General features: G+C 47.5%; 1 protein-coding gene across 6 annotated transcripts in view; it reads left to right on the forward strand.

Annotated features, from left to right (window-relative positions):
• The window catches only part of LOC119448018 (fat-like cadherin-related tumor suppressor homolog), a 653,800-nt gene that overhangs the window by 334,986 nt on the left and 299,898 nt on the right, over positions 1-18,916 (forward strand). For all 6 annotated transcript variants that reach the window (XM_049666727.1, XM_049666730.1, XM_049666726.1 and 3 more), the window contains 2 exons: positions 8,762-8,915; positions 16,605-16,844. In XM_049666727.1, coding sequence (XP_049522684.1) covers positions 8,762-8,915; positions 16,605-16,844 — 394 coding nt within the window. The remainder of the gene's footprint in view (positions 1-8,761; positions 8,916-16,604; positions 16,845-18,916) is intronic.

Here is an 18,916-nt window from a genome sequence, read left to right on the forward strand (position 1 = left end):
AATATTAAAGGTGTAAGATTTTTCACACTGGATTTGAAGAAAAGTTCATTCAAAAAAGAAATTGTGATGGTACTTGTGCTGCCTTCTTTTGACTGCGCAAGATTCCATATGCTTGAGGAACACTTGCTTTAAACGAGTTTCTTTTAAGAAGTTTTTGAAGCAGGCAAAGTAGGCAACGTCAAGGTTGGTGAATAAGTCACAATGTTTGTAAAAAACTATATATTCTTGTCAGTCTTTGCTGTTCCAAATTTGCCACTGCTTGTGTTCTGCATCAAATGATAAATGATTTTTAATAAAATGTGTATATACTAGGAGCTCTGCGAATACTGAATAGTAGATTTCAAATTGAATATAGAATTGAACCAAAAAAAAAAAAACTCCGAATATCAAATAGAATTTATAATATCAGAAAACTTAAAGCAAAGCTTTATGCTTAGAAATTTTGTGCGAAAAAAAAACAAAAAACATGGTGCTGCAAGAAGCACGGTATGGTGTGCTCTTTCTATTTGAAGAAAAAACAGAGGTTGGACTCCTGTGCCAATTGCGCCATTTTGATACGAATGCAAATTCCTGCATCAAACTGCGCGAAACACTGAAAATTGACCGAAATTGCGCCACGCTGCGCCAGAACGGCTTTGGCAACTGTGCTCCGGCAGCGGCTGCGAACAGAGGGCGCATTTGTTCTGCAGAAAAAAGTGCAGCCATCACGATCCGCCCCGGTCCGAGGCGGATCGTGACACTGGCGACGAAGGAAGCCCACGTGTCGACCCAAGCCACCGAGAGCGGCGAAACGCCGCCCCCCGTTCCTGCCGCCATGCCGCTGTATAGGAGGCTCGAGCCATTTGAGGGTGATGGGTATGCCTGGCCAGTCTACGAGGAACAAGTTCACGTGTTTTTCCGGTCGAACGACTCACCCAAGGTAAAACGGCGGGACATTTTCCTGGCCAACTGCAGTACCCGCGTCTTCAGTCTCCTGCTCGACCTTCTCAAGCCGGCCACACCGCATGTCAAGACGCTGAGTGAGCTACTCTACACACTGCGCTCGCATTTCAGCCTGGCACCGTCAACGTTAATGGAGCGTTTTCGCTTCAACAACCGGAGCCGCCGCGAAGGAGAGACTCTTGGCCAGTTCGTCGCTGCGTTACGAGGGTTAGCGAGTGCCTGCGCCTTCGGAGACCAGCTCGACTCGCTGCTCCGGGACCGTTTCGTCTGCGCGATAAACAACCCCGCCATGCAGACACGACTCCTGGAGCTTCTTGATCCCTCGCTGGACAATGTTGCGAAGGCAGCGCAGGCAATGGACGCTGCAGCTAAGGTCGCCGGCGAGATTGCACGCGCGACCGGCTCACCGTCGACGGAAGCAATGGTCAACAAGTTGACGACTAAGGGTGGTACGTGCAGTCGCTGCGGTGGTGACCACTCCCCCTCACAGTACCAGTTGCGAGCACCGCACAGCTGTGCCTCCTGCACAGTTTCTTGGAATTGTCGTGCTTATAACACTGGACTTTTCGGTGCTTCCTGCAAGTGGCTGGCGCGTGTGCGGCCACTCATGGTTGCTATTCTTGCTGTCGGAACAGCCCGGGCGACTAGTATTTAGAGTGAACTAGAATACAGTTGAGTGGGCCGAGCGGTGCGGCACTCCTTGCTGAGGCACAAAACAACGAAAAGTAGAGTGAGGGTGCTGTGAGTGAACTAGATATTAGGGAGGTACGCGCTGCATGGGTTCAGTGGGCGGGTGTGTCTGTCCCCAGGATCGGTGTAACGGAAATCTATTCCAGTCGATTTTTATGCCCATATGGGCAAGGCCTAAGCCATTTTGACCTACCACGAAGGGCTAATAGCAGATTTAGAATAAAAATCGCAGTTTAAGGCGAAGCATCGATTGCGATAGCAAATTATGAGACAGCTATATGAAGTAAGGATAGTAGATTTATCAGCCTTGTATACTTGAAAATATTCGCTTACTAACTTAATTTTACTGACTAAATTAGCAAGCATGGTGTCACGCACGTACAAGCAAACATCAACGCATCTCACTCGATGACCGCAGAAACTCGCTGGAGTGAGGAAGCAGGGCAGCAGCAGCGAGCGAATGACCTTCGTGCTGCATCTTACTTCGACGCGAACTAAGTGGCGAAAACAGAGCGCACATAAAGCTATGAGCATTCGCACTCTGTCCCCATCGCAAATCGCTTTCAAGATAGGGCCCGCGCGGCGTGCCGTACGCAACAGCTGCCCCCCTCCTCTTGGTGCTCTTTGTGCAACGGCAGGCGGTGGCGCTTCCTTCCTGCTTGCCTCCCTTGCGTTGGCGAGATTGCTCATCCTCGCATGCTTTCAGTCGCGCATGCAGCATATGGTGTGTGGTGACGCTGTTATTGCCGCTTGACTTGTGGGGTCTCACACGCACTCTTGGGACAAAGGAATGACAACACATTAGTGCAAACAATCAAAAGATCATTTATTGCACCTTCCATGCACTAATACACGCTAGCCGAATTACTACGAATTGAACATTCACATGGGCGCGCGACAGATCAAGGAAGTCTGACTCACCGCGACCAGATAGCGAACGAATATGTTAGCCCCATGCTATGACACCATCGCCTAGTCGTTCACGTGTACGGTCACGCGAACGGTAGCGCGTTCGAACGATCCGTGTTTGTCCATACCGGTGCCCTGCTCCTAGCCACGCGAGACGGTCTCGCGAAGCGTGGATCGGCACGCGGGACGTCCGCATCGCTCACCGATCCCAACCGGAAGATGAACAGCCTTGTCCCTTTCGCACCCGCATAACCCCCGCCGTCAGGTGGCGTTAGCAGCGCAACACCAGCGCCATCTCTCGTAATACGCTGCAACTCCGCCGCCGTAAAGCTACACGGCGAAGCCGGATTACAGGAGACGGGAGCCATGCGGGGAAAACATCAGGAGACGGGTGAGTGTCGCGCAACGCCACATCCCCCCAACCTTAAATCACTGCATACTGTGGCGAAATATCTCAACACTGTCTAGCATCAACGCGTGCTTCGCGAACAAGAGGTACGTAGTACACGCAGCAGTGGCTGCACCGAGGAAATGTCCACGCGCTTTCCATAACATGCGAGCCGACATTGTCTCTGGGGTTAACCGCTGGCGTCCGTTGGTCACAGCGCCACCTCTGCAGACTCAATGGCACGATTCCAGCCCAGGACTCCGGAAACGGCGACGATGAAGTCGGCACGAGCAAGCGTCGCTCGCGTCGATGCGCCCTGCCAGCGAGAGCCGCTGTAGCCGTTGGTGATTGCCGGCTCTTTTCCCAGCTGCCGAGGGTTGCGAGCTGGACACAGGTGGCCGCCAAACTAGCTGCGCCGAACTGTCCACAGGCATCTGTATCGCCTGGAGTAGCTCGATTGTAGTCGGGGGCAGCAGCGCTGACGATGTGCGGGTGACAGCAAACCAGGGGTGACTCCACTCACGCTGCGTACACTCAACGCACTCGACAAACACTAAAGTAGTGCAAGGGAGAGGAATTCGGCATACGCATCGCCAACGTGGTACGATGTTCAATTCGGCTAGAAAATTTTCGGGCCGCATTTCAGATGCCAAGTTCCTGTGAACAAAGCTTACTTTCTTGAGTCAAACGAGTAATTTCAACTAGTGCGAGGCTATAGAATGAGGGAAGTAAAGTGTGACACCTCAACACCACGGTCCACCAGGTTATGTCCCTCCATGTGGGACAGGCGGCTTCGTAAAGCCTTAGGCCTAATGCGTTGCTACCTTGACAACAACTGGTACCTAAAAAAACAAAGAAAACACCCAAAATGGGCACAACAGGCAGCCACGAGGAAACGTTAGCTCTGTGAGGTGGTCCTACCCCGCTTGGTGCACACAGCATCCGAGTTGACGGCGCCCTCCGTCCCAGACGGTGTCGGAGCGCCCGGAGCCAGACCGCAATACCAGTCAGCCCGTAGCGGCACCCGTGGCCGGCGGCCACCTGGCTCCCTGAGCCGCGACTTCCGGAGTCAAAGAGATAGAAGAAGCTATTTACAAGAAATTCGGACCACCCATGAGGCTTCCGTACTCACTCGCTTCAGGCTTGCCAATGCTCCGCGGACGCTAGGCCTCGCTCTCCCAGGATGCAGACTACGTGGCTCTCGTACCGACGAGCGTACTTCAACAAAAAACACTTGCGAGAAGGCTTAGCATGTTGAAAAGTTCAAACACGCTACTGCAACCGTCGCCTTGCTCTAGAAAGCACGCCGCCGACACTAGCGATCAAAATTCACGCTAGGACTACACTTCGGTTGAACCAAAGGTTGTCTCGAACCGAGCAAAACTGTTAAAATTATCGTCCGATGCCTCAAGAGGTCCACGTTGTGCAGCCAGATGTGGGGTCTCACACGCACTCTTGGGACAAAGGAATGACAACACATTAGTGCAATCAAAAGATCATTTATTGCACCTTCCATGCACTAATACACGCTAGCCGAATTACTACCAATTGAACATTCACATGGGCGCGCGACAGATCAAGGAAGTCTGACTCACCGCGACCGGATAGCGAACGAATATGTTAGCCCCATGCTATGACACCATCGCCTAGTCGTTCACGTGTACGGTCACGCAAACGGCAGCGCGTTCGAACGATCCGTGTTTGTCCATACCGGTGCCCTGCTCCTAGCCACGCGAGGTGGTCTCGCAAAGCGTGGATTGGCGCGCGGGACATCCGCATCGCTCACCGATCCCTACCCGAAGAGGAACAGCCTTCTCCCTTTTGCGCCCGTGTAACCCCCACCGTCAGGTGGCGTTAGCAGCATGAACCGTTTCATTAATCTTATGTGACGGATGGACAGGTTTCCTCGATAGGTAGGCATAGAAATGCTTACGCATTAAAAAAATAAACACGTATAAAGCGACTAACCACAAAAAAAAAAAAAGGAATGCTGATTTTTTACAACTTGAAACAGGTAAATAAAAAAAAATTTGGAAAGTAAGGAAGCAACACGGCACACATAAATGAAAAAATGCACAAGGTAAAAGGGTTGACATTACAATTGCCAACTTTCGAGTGGACGAAGTGCAAGAGCCACTGGCGACGACCAACCTTGTCAGTGCAGCCTTGTCTGTGTTGCTGCCAGTCTGTACGTGCAACAAAGCTGAACAATTTCTTTTAGATATCCGTGTCGCAATATACAGCAAGCTAGGTGCACTATAGTTACCTGACTAACTTGGCTAGCAATACCGATAGAGGCACTGCAAATGGCCAGGGCCTCCTACCAAACTAGAAGCACGAAAAAAAAAAAAAAAAACGAAACGGTCTTCATGCTTATGACAATGCAACTGAACACAAAAAAGTGCGAACTACCTATCAGGCATTATAAACAGAAAATGTCGTGTATTTTTGTTATGCAGTAGATAAAAAAAAGCAAAAGCCGAGACTTGTGGCAGTCCTGACGGGATCAAGTCAGGACATGAAACATTTAATCAAATGTCGGGACTGTCCCGCTAAATTTGGGATCATTGGCAACCTTAGTTGACATAGGTACTGTACTTATTTGATTATAGGTCAGGCTTTTCTTTTTTCAAAAATGTTTCCCAAAAACGAGCTATATTCGTGACCAAAGAATCTCGACCTATACCTGTGAGCAAAGCTCGCAAAAGTACGGAGCTAATGGAGTTCCTACGTTGTGCCTGCCGTAAAGCCAGTCTCGAGGTTTCTTAGACGGGCTTTAAGAAACAGTGCATACCCAGCGCACTGAATGGCGGCACCAAGGATGCCGCCATTTATGGTGCCAAAGGCGCCTGCAAAGCATCTGATGAGGACGTTTTCTCTGGTAGTTCCGATGAGTACCGCAGCTTGGTGGCATTGACTAGCGAGATTTATTAGCCGAACTTATGGTAAATAAAGGTGGGTCATTCCACGCCAAACATCCCAGACATTCATTGCGCTTTGCCCTCTCCGATTGTATTCCCAAAAATTGTGGTCAATAATTTTTGTGCGCTATTCGATTTTGTAGACTATTTTTGCAAGACATTTTTTTTTCTTTCTCTTGCAGCGATTTGAATGTTGCCTAGGTTTCGAACAAACACAGCAAAAATACAATACTGTTCTACAAACAGACTAGTGGAACTGTTATGGGTGCTGAAATATCGGTCAGAGTCGCTGCACTCGCCATGGTTTACAGAGGAACACGAAAATTCTGGTTCTCTCCCTTTCTTAGATGTCTTTGTGAAAAGTGAGTGACTGCACCTTTCCTTTTCTGTATTCAAAAAGCCAACACAAACAGGAAGATATCTTCACTTTAATTCTAATCACCTCACCTGCCAGAAGTTTTATGTAGTCTGAAGCCTCATCAAGAGGGCTGAAAGAACTTGCTCTTCTCCGCACCACCATAAGGGAGAAAAGAACACAGTAATTCGTGACCTTGGGATGAATGGTTACCCAAAGTCATTGATTTACTGCACCTTCCGCCGTCGAAATGAACGGAAGGTGGCGGCTGCTGCACCAGCCAGGAAACAGCAGCGTGTCTCGATACCACCGAGACATGAGCCCGTGTGCTGCAAGGGGCAGGGGCTCACAGGCCTCTCTCTACGGTCGGTAGCCTTCTCCCTCGTCCAAAAGACCACTTTCCTGTCGAAAAGGCACAGGGCATTGTCTACAAAATTACCTGCATCGAGTACCCTGCGTTGTATATCGGCGTCATACCTGTAAAAGCACCACAAATGCATATAAGCACTGCTACGCCTCACGCCATCTCACCCCTTACACGGACTTTCGGGCCGGCGCGCAGGGAGGCGGTGGCCGCTCAACATAAAAAGAAAAAAAAAATTGTTTTCTTGCCTAAAACAAGGATTACTTTGATGAAACGTTCAGAATTAAATCTCTTTTGTACACCCTTCCAAATGAATTCAAGCAAGCATTTTTACTTGGACTGCATCACCAATCTACATGTCTGAACATGAGGCATTTTTCACATTTTCTATGTTTGCGCCTCTTCCACTTTGGAACTACTTGCCCATCAACTTGAATTCTTTGGCATACTTACTGCCAACTATCCAGCCGCATGATGCAGTTGTATAGTGTCTGTAGATCTTGTAGATACAAATGGTTGAAATTGTCGAAGAATCTCAGAATTGATTTATCACAAAGCACATTGTGAGACAAAGTAGCGGCCGCTAATGGGAGAGCAAAAGGAAGCGAAATTACTTTTCTAGCAACCAACTGCATTTTAAGGCGGTCCATGTAGTATTTTATTTTTGCAGGTGCTTTTTTTGCAACCTAGGTTTTGCACACGCAACAACATTCAAATCGCTGTAAGAGATAAAAATATTTTTTCTTGCAGAAATAATCTACGAGGTCAAATAGTGCACCGAAATGATTTACCACAATTTTGGGAAATAAAATTAGAGAGGGTCGAGCTCAATGTGTGGGACGTTTGGCGTGGAATGACCCAAGTATGTCACATTCAAAGCTTTTTGTTTTTCTAGAAAGATAGGGGTCAACCTACACTCGAATGATATTTTTTGAACTTCTCGGCGAGTTCAATATACAGGGGTCTACCTATATTTGTGTTCGACCTACAGTCAAGTACGGTAGACTATTGAGACTGGTTGTAATGAATTCCAAACGATGAAAACTGGGAACAAGAAGTTATTGCAAATGATTCGTTAGGCATTCATGAAATTTTTTGTGGTCTGTACAGGTAACGAAGTGGTCAGGGAGCACACTCCAAAAAACGATTGCATCAGGGAAAATGAAGTGATGCGGTCAGGTAAATGTGCTATGGCAGAGTTGTGACTTATGTGAGAGGAATGGTGGTTTAAGCAGGTGGTGCCTTGAGCGTGGATTGTTGAAGAAGGAGTGAAACAAACAAAGGCGCGATGTGATGGGGCATGAATTCAGTTTTGGTAGACTGATTCTTTGCTTCAAGGAAGTGGCACTAGTGTACCGTAAATATCATGAGGAGATGAAGCAGGTGGTTCTATTTTGAACGGATTCCAGTGGTGCAGCTAGGTAATCGTTAAAAGAACGCCAGATAACTTAAGCAAATTGAAGTTGAGGACGGATGAATGTCACATATGCTAAATGCATTACTTCTGGAAATGTGTTTTTGAACTTTCTTTGTAGATACCTGAGCTAGCGCACCGCTATGCAATGAATACTTTCAATTTGTGTTACCCATGAATGCGACGACGTCACATGTAGACCAAGGTACTTGTAAGATGAAGTGGTGCTGATGTTGGCAGAGGTAATGTGATAAGTAGACTGGAGGGGACTGTGTTTAGAGATAAAATACATAGATCTGCATTTTTGTAAGTTAAGAGACATGTTGCCATTTTTCGCACCATGACAAGATGGTATCAAGATTGCGCTGCAGGCAAAGGACATCATCAGTGGAGTTAAGTGTTGTAATCATGCATTCATCTGCTAAAAGTCGTAGTTTACAATGTACACTTGTAGGTAAGGGGTTCACATAGATTAGAAATAATAAAGTGGACAGACAGGCGTCCTGAGGTCACATTGGTAAGAGGTGAGCATTGGTTGTTTGTAGCAGTGTGCACCCGGATAGGAACTGTTCAATCCATCTGAATAGGCTATTTTAGATTCCAAGCATAGAAAGTTTTTCTCGTAAGAGCTTATGAGGCACCCTGTCAAAAGCTTTTGATATTTACATATAAAATGAACACGTCCAGACATTTTAGTTTAGATGTCTTGTTAACATCCACAGTTTTCTGCTTCCATTTGCAGCATGGGATTGATTATGTGACTGTGTTTGTCGTGCAGTCCAAGTACACGGAGCTTGTTTCGGAGAGCATTGCAGTGGGCACTGCCATCCTGACGGTTGAAGCCACGGATGCGGATGATAGCAGCCATGCTCAACTCCACTTTTACCTGTCAGGCCAAGGATCAGAAGACTTGGTTTTAGATGCCAGCAGTGGTAAGGTTGTTGCTTCTTTAGTGTTGTTTTGCTTATGCATGGCTTTCAGGGATGTTAGGATGTTACTTAATCATAGAAAAAGTCTTGTTCTTCTCATTTAAAGCTGCTTATGCGCATCTGAGGATTGTGGCACGCCCTGTCACCTTTGCAGGCATGTTTACCTATTGTTTCTGCCCCTTTCCTCTCGGGACAGAACAGAGTGATACCCCATCTGTCACTTATCCACCTTGAAAGTCCCTGTGGATAATTAATGAGAATCGCCCCCTCGCCTTGCCGGCAGTGCTGGAGCAAGTGGAGAGAATTTGGCACGGTGCAGGTGCATCCTCTCGTATGACGGCCCCTTTGGAAATTGCTGACTCCTCTGCAGTGACTAATGCTTGTGCTAGATCACATTCATTGAAGGCTGATAGAAATTGCTGACTCCTTTTCAGTGACTAATGCTTGTGATGGATCACACTCATTGAAGGCTGACAAAAATTGCCCTAGTGGCCAGGTCACTGCGAGAGTATGCAGCATGGTTGCAGGGAGCCTTCGTACTTGCGGGTAATGAGGTGTGCCCTTGCGCCTTTGTGCAAGCATTCGCCTATTCTATCGACTCACGCCTCTACTTTTCCAGCTGTGGTGGTTGTTGGGAGGGAATTTTTCCACAGGCCATTTTGCGTTGGTGGTGCTTCGCGCTGCAGGCAGGACCGGGGCAATTGGCAGAGCGAGTGTGAGAGAGACCTTCTTAAGACAGCACTGGGTACACACACATTTTTCTTCTCGTCCGCCGACTCCTTTGTTTGGACATCGTGTGGGCTTGAGCTTGTCTGCAGTGCCTCGCACCTATGGTGAGTGCGTACCTTGTGTTGCTTCATGTCTGAATGCCAAGCGAAAGAGGGGTGCCGAGTGCTCATGCATGGTCATGCTACACTGAGTCGCACTTATCGGAGGCCCAAGCCGATGGAGATCGCCCTAGCTCTTACGACTAGGCCCATTGGCTATCCCGAGAGTGCGCAGATTTGCCGCGGGGACACTTTTTCCTTAGAGACGTGGCGCGGGGAGCTATTTTCCTACAGCGACATGCTAGCGGCACTCTTTTCCGTATTTTAGCTTTGGTGCGGGAGCCTCCTTGCTACCCCCGCTGCCCCGGAACCAGGTGTTCTGCAGTGTTGATATTGCTGGGGACGAATAAACCTCTTTCCGTTAACTTGTGCTTGGCACCCTTTTGCAGGCTGAGTGCGCATGTGCAGGAGCACGCTAGATTACCCGCTATGCAAGAAGCTGCCGTGATTGGTACTCATTGAGATTCAAGACCCCACAAACTGTTCTCATAGTCTTTACATGAAATACAGTACACAGGAACTTGTGGATCAAAAAGTTTTTGCATTAGCAAACAGTGCACAAAAATACATATTACAATAGAAAAAATGTGGTTGATCCCTCTTATATAGGAATCGGTATAGAACACGAAAGTGAAACGTGTCTTCACAGAAGTAGTGTAATGTTTATTGCACATTGATATATAATGTCTATTGGTGTTTTGTGGCTAAAGCGCCCTTAGGCGTTGATGCACCCACGCTGACGCCTGGTGGCACGTCTCCTCCATCACGACTACCAACGTCGATGACCATGAGCAACCGTCGTGCATATGGAATCTGCACTACGCTGCACACGCTAGCACAACGCGAAAGACGAAGCACGTAACTGACACACTAATACAATGCGCAAGACAAAGCACGTAACTGAATCGTCACCGAGTCAAATCAGCGCGTACAGCGCGTCGTAATTGCAGCCTCCGCGATCAACTTCAGAAACATTTTCAGAGCTAATTGCGGAGGCCACGCTCCGCTGTGCTGAGTACGGTGAACGCCACCTAAGTGGCGTTGGTAGTGCTTCTTGATGCCAGCGTCCCTTCGAATGCTGGCATCGAGGCGTCGTAGTGCTGAGACCACCGAAGCGTTCACTGTTGGTGCGCGTTAGTGTCATAATGCAGTACTTCTCTTTTCTGCTCGTAGGCGGCAGCACCGCCCCGAGCAAGAGCGCGGGTACACGGAGGAGTGTTAGATATATAAGGCGCGTCTGTGTAGCTCTCTGCAAATGCGTTTGTGGCGCAATGGGTTAAACGCTCGGCGATCTATCGTCGCGGACCGAGAGGTCGTGGGTTCGATTTCCAAATTTTGCATGTTTGTGGAACTTTTTCTTCTGGTTTCTTTCTTTGTATTATGTTCTATGACGTATTTCCGTGACGGAAATACGTCAGTGAAGTCTTGGTGGACCCCGGCATAAAACACTTTCGTGTTAAAACATATAACTACAATTAACAGTAAAACCCAAACACCCTGCAAGTTTCATACTACACACCACAATTCAATAGAGTTTTCTTAAGAGTCTTAGAAAGAAAAAGAGCTCACCATCCCGGCCCTGCGAAAGTGGGTGTCCAGCAAAGCTGTTAAAGCACTCATGCTCCCACTTCGTTCTGCCAACCGGCGGTGTCGTCTTCCTCACGTCTATTTTTGCCACACGTGCTTAGCCCTGTCACTCATGACACACACCAGATGGCTGATGTGGCCCTCGGCTAAACCTATGGTGGTTGGTACCCATGTTAGTACTGTAGAGCCCATCACAGGGAGTTTGCATTCGGCTGGTGAGTGCCTGATGTCACGTTCTGTGGTCTCAAAAAAGAATGCCATTTATGCTGATTAGCTATACCCTTTTATTATACTGTGGCTCTTCAGTGCGCTGTTTACAGTGCTCCCACTCTTGCGCCAAATGCGCCAGATTGCGCCATACGAGATTTCCTGCGCCATTCTGATAAAACTACACGATTTTGCGCCGAAGTGCGCCAAAATTAGCGCCTGCGCATTACATGTGTGGCCGCAGTGGCCAGCAGATGTGTGTACCGCGCATGACTAAAGCGGCTTGATAAATCGAACGGCGGCTGATAATTTGGGCTTGATGGGAACCGCCTAAAAATACAAATAATTGGGAGCCGGAAATATCCAAATTCGCAAGAAAATAACTGAATTTATTCCGGCAGTGGCTAAAAAAGACATTATTCTTGGTTGAACACTTTCGGGGATACGTTCACTTTCGCGTCACTAGCGTCAGCGTTGGCATACTTGCTAGTGTGCCAGGAACGCTGTCATCCGTCGACGTGATGTCGCGAAAGTGAAAGTATCCCGGAAAGGGATTGTCCAAAAATAAAGCCGAAGTTTGTCAACGCGGTCCTGTGTGCACGTACACTTGCCTACGATCTGGTCAGTCCGTATCTCTACCATTGTTATGCTGTCACCACAAATAGACAAAAGTGCAATTAATGAATGCACCGAATCTTCAACCTTTGGCAACAGGACCACGATTTTGTAGTGATACCTTTCCCGCTGCCGCTCCTTGCGCTTCGTCAGTGGTATAAGAGCGGCGCTCCGGCTGCGTTATATGGTATCAGCCGGCAGAAGACGGTGGATGATAAGGGCGGCATATAGAATCGAGCAGAATGCATGGCTACAAAATCGCCACGCAGGAGTCGACTGCGCTATCCTAGCCGATTGACGACATTTTTTTTTTATTTTTATTTTTTTGGAGACAGTCACTGCCCTTGTCGGCAGTGACATCGGGGGTGTGGTCGGCACCGCAACAACTTAAGTCGCCGCGACCGTGTCGCTAGTTGACACGCCAATGAATAACCGGTGGACGCGTGGAGCCAACTCGAATACACTCCCTAACGGCTTGCCGGAGTTCGCTTGCGCGACGGTTTGGGCGCGGTCGGTGCTGGATTAACTAGGCTTCGCTAATTTTGGTTTCCAGGAGGTGTCGGCAACATGGCTGACCACCATGCTGCGGCGATGCCAGCGACGTATCAACGCCAAAATATTGTGATTTCTGCTTAACTCGACGGTCAAATTAGCACGCAGTCGTGCAAGCAAAGTCCAAATTATATAGAATGGCGTACCTTAAGGTGTCCAAAATTTCGGTTGTACTTATACTTAAAATTTATGGGCCAGTTCTTCTTTCTGAGGTTTTACGTGCCAAAATCAGTTCTGATTATGAGGCATGCCGTAGTGGAGGGCTTCGGATTAATTTTGACCACCTGTGGTTCTTTAACGTGCACTGCAATGCAAGCACACGGGCATTTTTGCATTTCGCCTCCATGGAAATGCGGCCGCCGTGGCCGGGATTCGATCCCGCGATCTCGTGCTCAGCAGCACAACGCCTTAGCTGACTGAGCCACCTGGGCGGGTTTTATGGGCCAGTGATGGTGCCTCAAAGTAGTCCGGATAATCGAGCATGTTTGATTTGCTGGTGTCGAAATAATCGGTCGACACCAGTTGTGAATCGGCCAATTGCTGAATAGAGGCTTCAGCTTTACGAGGAAAAACAGACCGTTAAAATACCTGCGTTAAATACCAGGTACGTTAAAAGTACCTGGTGTCGTTTGAAGCAATGACTGAGCGTTACGAGGTGCTCATCAAGGCTGGCCTGACTCAGAAAAGCATTGATGACATTGTCTGGCCAGGTGTTTCTGACTGATGCTAGAGACTTGCTGAAAACATAACAATGTGTCAGCTGCCAATGAAAAAAATCATACGATGTAAAAGGCTAACATCTGAGCAGCTTCACTAAACTTGAAATAAACTAATTACAGCGCACTGTGTGAACAGGTTTGTTGTCTTCATATAAATTAAATTCACGCTCATGTATTTAAAGACACAGTAACATTCTTTTACAGCAAGCAAATACTTTCTGGAATAACGCTTGTCAATTTTACGTGTTTGAAATAGCTTAGGACGTGTCCAGCGTCTGGCATTTATTAGCTCCAAAGTGCTCCGAAATCTGCATCTGGATGCTACAAACTGCTCCAAAATTAGGATTTTGCTGCTCCAAAAATTGCTCCAAATCTCAGTTCGTCAGTGGCAGCACTGTGTTTAGGAAGAACTAGTACACATTATTGTCTGTGCCTACTTGTGCTATGATCACAGGACGCATTACATCTCTTGTAAAATTTGGCTAATTTATTTGCTGCCCCTCACATGGTGCTGATGAAATGCCATAAATTATTCTCTTTAACATTACGATCCTTTTTCGTGGGGAAGTATTCGCTGTGCTGTAAACACTAGCTGTTTCCTCAACGACTCATCGCGACGACGAGAGTCAGTGAAGCAAAATTGGCAAGACCATGTAGGCGCATGTCGCTTTTGTGTATGTCACCGAGAGATGCAGTTTCACTAGCATAGTGCGCTGACACTAATGCAAACGTGCAAACGCAGTCTGCTGCACATTTGTACAGCAGGATTTTTAATTATTCAGTGATTAAATAGAAACACCTCTCCATGCAAGCAAGCGGTCCGCTAGTCTATTTTTTTCATCAACTTTCACCAGCAAACACGAGCTGTGGAATCCAGCAATACATCAGACCAGCAACAATCAGACAAGCAACAATCTCTATAAGGCCAATAGGACTTATTAGTCTAATAGAGATACTAGTAGACACGCAACACTGTTTGCATAAAACTAATAATTCTAATACACAGGGCCTATTGGTCTTATAGGTAAATCAGTACGACTAATAGAAATTTCTATTGGTCTAATACAAAACTGATACAACTAATACTAAGCTGTATTAGACCAATACAAACTTCTATTAAATTTTTGTTAGTCTAATACAAAACAAATACAACTAATACAAACTTCTATTAGAATTTTTGCTAGGGAAGCTGTCGAGTTTACCGAGAATTGACAGCATTCAGGGGCTTTACTTCTAACTGTAGGTTATTTTGCTCACCAAATCCCAGCTTCCCTCGTGCTGTGTTAACTTCTGATCTGGTGCGTCTTATAGTGTATTGAACAGTATATTAACGAAAAATTGTAGGCCTAACGTTAAGAGACGGGAAGAGAGCGGTGTGGATGAGAGTGCAAATGAGGATAGCTGATATTGTAATTGATATTAAGAGAAAAGAATTGAGCTGGCCAGACAATGTAATGCATAGAATGGATAAGTGGTGGACCATCAGAGTTACAGAATGGATACCAAGAGAAGGGAAGCGCAGTCGAGGACGGCAGAAAACTAGGTGAGGTGATGAAGTTTGTAAATTTGCAGGCGCAAGTTGGAATCGGCTAGCGCAAGACAGGGGTAATTGGAGATAGCAGGGAGAGGCCTTCGTCTTGCAGTGTACATAAATATAGGCTGATGATGATGATGAACAGTATTACTTGCGCAGAAGTAGGGAGAGATTACAAGAAAGTTGACTATCACATGCTACTTGAACTGGCACACTTTACTAAGCTAGCCATAGTTACTGGGCTGGTGCTTGTGTGTAATTACTATATGCTGACACCACATTGACTTTTTCCATGTGCGCTAGAATGTTTCCCATTTGTAATGGTGGTCAGTCAATATGTTGAATTTGCCGAATAGAGCTCTGAAATAAGAGGGTCTTGTACGCTACTGAGGCAGTAAACGGGGCACAAGATGATGTTATTCAGGGGAGCTTCTGTGCTGTGAATGCAGCTCAGCATGTGCCAGCTTGCCTTGCAAACCTGTCACATGGTAGAGGTCGCCCGTGGCGAGAAAAGAGGACGAAGAAGTTCGCGGAGCGTTCCGAACGGCGCGAGCGCTCGAGGCACGCGAGCCAAGGTGTAATCCGCGAGGGAGAAGCGACGGAACAGTATTATCGACGTGGCTCTTGAGCTGGAAGGTCGCCTCGTCAGCCATGCTCTGACGACAGGAGAGCGGAGGACCCGGCCAGGAATTCGTGAGGCTGGCAAGGCCCAGGCGTAGCTGTAGTCCTCGGAGACGTCTGGACGAAGCTGCTGGGACCGGCCTCTGCTGCTAACGGTGGTTTCAGTCTTCTTCTCGTGAATCCCTCTTCCTCGGCCAAGCCCGTTCAACCGACAAATCACCGTGCTACCGGACCGCCTCGCAGATCGTCGGAGGGCGAAGAACAATTTATTAGGCAAGTGACACGTCAGCGGCGGCTACCGGAGCTCCAGCCACGCACTCGGCCAGGTCAACGGAACCGCGAGTCATCGGCAATTTACGGCATCAGCGACAACCCGAACGAACAAGACGCGAGGCCTAACCCAGAGAGTGACACGTCAGCGGCGGCTACCGGGGCCACTTACTCGGCCAGGTCAACGGAACCGTGAATCGTCGGCAATTTACGGCATCAGCGACAACCCGAACGAACAAGACGCGAGGCCTAACCAGGAGAGTGACACGTCAGCGGCGGCTACCGGGGCACCAGCCACGTACTCGGCCAGGTCGACGGAACCGCGAGGCGTCGGCACCTATGGCACCCTCAACGCTTTGGACGAGCCCGACGCGGATTCAACAAGAACTTCAAGACGACGGTCTGTAAGAGCCCACGTTTCTGCTTTGCGACGCAGTTAGGCCGGGGCCAGGGTGGCCAGACCTTGAAGAGTCAGTGCTAGGACTGACTGAGAGACTTTAAGGCCGAGTTAGGCTCCGAAACCGAGACAGAATATTTGCCGGTAGTGTTGTATTTAGTCTAAGCTTTGCGTTTAAGTTCGAGTGAACATTTTTTGATGAATTATGGTTCTAGTTTGGTGTGCTTTGTGCTTTTACCATCTGTGTACCTATTAAGTCCTTGTTTGCTGTGCTGCCAGTCGTGTCTCCTCCATTGAGAGTAGCGCATGTACGCAACTCTCCGGCTCCCAAGCGAGTAGAAGGTGACAAAACCACAAATGCAGGTGTGCTGCACACAGCGCGACCACTGGACCGGGAACAGCGGCCACACTACTCACTTGTGGCTCACGTTCGTGATGTGGCTCACTGGGAGTGGCACTGCAACAGCAGTGTGGAGCTGCTTTTGAGCGATGTGAATGACAACCCGCCAGTGTTCAGCCAGAGCACCTATGAGGTGGCCTTGCCCGAGGACACGCCGGCTGGCCGCCTGGTTGCCCAGGTGCATGCCATGGATCGCGACCTTGGTGAGTGAGGGATGGGATTGTAATGAAAAGAACAGGCACCTTCATAGAATAGAAATTTATTTGCACTTGACGTCCATTGTTGTCAGACAGCTGTTTAGTATCAATGTGTAGGACATGCCGTCCACTCTATGGTTCCTTTCGTGTGATATTTGGCATTTCCAGAGCCATTTCGCTACAGTCAGAAGCTGGATGGTGACCTCAGGCTTGATAACCACTTCACCACCACTACGCTGTTCGATTAGTATGTAAAGTAACTCATGTTTTGAATGACCTTTTTTAATTAACCCTTAAAATGCTGTGCCTGAGTATACTGGTCTAGGTGCTAATGCACATCCCTACCTCGAGCAAAGCCAAGGTACACTTTTAATGTAAAAGCATTATATGCCCCTTTACGCAAAAATACGGCAAAATCGGCGGTGTCGCCGAGCGATGCTGCGAAAAAAGGCCGATGGCTCAAAGAGTAAAAACACGTCAAAAATACTCAGATTGATGTCAAATTTCTCGGTGAGGTTCCTGTAAACAAAGTAAATCAATGGCTTTGAAAATAAAATTTGGTGAACTTGAGTGAATTCGTAAATTGGAAAATTTGGTAATTTTCAGCCCGGGCCTCTGGGGTGTGAGACAAGCACGCTTCCCCTACGCCATCGCAGCTCCACTGTTCTAGCTGACTAAAGCTGTGCCTGATGCTTGGCGTCATTGCACAAGTCGTGTCGCAGCGGGACCTAAGGTGTGGCCTAGTGCGTGCGTCATTGGGCACGTGACAACACAGTATATGGGGAGGAGATGGCGCCACGTCATGAGTGTATAAAATAAAAAGCATTAATGTGCAATTGAACGCCATTGAGCGGTCCTTAGAGTTATGAACTCCTCGTGGGCAAGCAAGCGCGATGAGGCGCTTGGCGCGTTTTGATTTGGGCTTACCGAGGCACAGTTAGAATGCAGGTGAGAGCTTGCGCAGGCAAGGAATGCGCAGAAAAAAACATTTCACCAAAGGGACTATAATGCGTTTGCATTCCCACACGTAAGCAGCTATACGTAGCTCTGCCGAATTTTTGCACACTCCTTGCCTTTCTTTAGATAATATACAAACGTGAAGCATTTGTAGACTGGTTGTGTCATCTAAACAAAAGTTTGTTAAAATTTTAAATGAATTATGAGCTTTTACATGCCAAAACCACAATCGTATTACGAGGCACACCGTAGTGGGGTCCACCTGAGGTTCTTTAATGGGCACCTAAATCTAGGTACACTGGAGTTCTCGCTTTTCACCCCCATTGAAATGTGGCTGCTGTAGCCAGGATTCGATCCCATGACCTTGTGCATAGCAGCCTATCACCATAGCCACTAAGCAACCACAGTGGGTAAAAACTAAAATTGTATGTGAAGTTTTGTTTTTATACAACAGATGGCGTCACAGAGCTTATCTGTCAGTGTTGCCACATCTACGTATACTGCTTTGTGTGTTTCCATGCTTCAAGGATTAATACAAGGAAGGTATTTCCAGTCTGAGACATTTTGAAAGGTTTTTTCCTCATAAAAAAAAAAAATTCAAATTTCTTCCTAGTGAAACACTAATAATCTTAATTAAAATAATGAATCATAGTCTGAATTTTGTTTGAATTTTCACTTTAAAACAATTGTTCAGCAGTATATTGTCTCTATGTTCAATAGCCTGGCAATGGAACAAGCATTCAGGATCGTCAGTCAGCCTCTAGAGTCTGTAAACGAGTACGTTTATCTAGGTCAATTACTCACAGGGGACCCTGATCATGAGAAGGAAATTTACAGAAGAATAAAATTGGGTTGGAGTGCATACGGTAAGCATTACCAAATCCTGACTGGGAGCTTACCACTGTCCTTGAAAAGTAAAGTGTGCAATCGTTGCATTCTACCAGTGCTAGCATATGGGGCAGAAACTTGGAGGTTAACAAAGAAGCTCGAGAACAAGTTAGGGACCGCACAAAGAGTGATGGAACGAAACATGTTAGGCCTAACGTTAAGAGACGGGAAGAGAGCGGTATGGATGAGAGAGCAAACGGGGATAGCCGATATTCTAGTTGACATTAAAAGGA

This window comes from Dermacentor silvarum, chromosome 4 (assembly GCF_013339745.2).
Source record: "Dermacentor silvarum isolate Dsil-2018 chromosome 4, BIME_Dsil_1.4, whole genome shotgun sequence".
Taxonomy (NCBI): Eukaryota; Metazoa; Arthropoda; class Arachnida; order Ixodida; family Ixodidae; genus Dermacentor; species Dermacentor silvarum.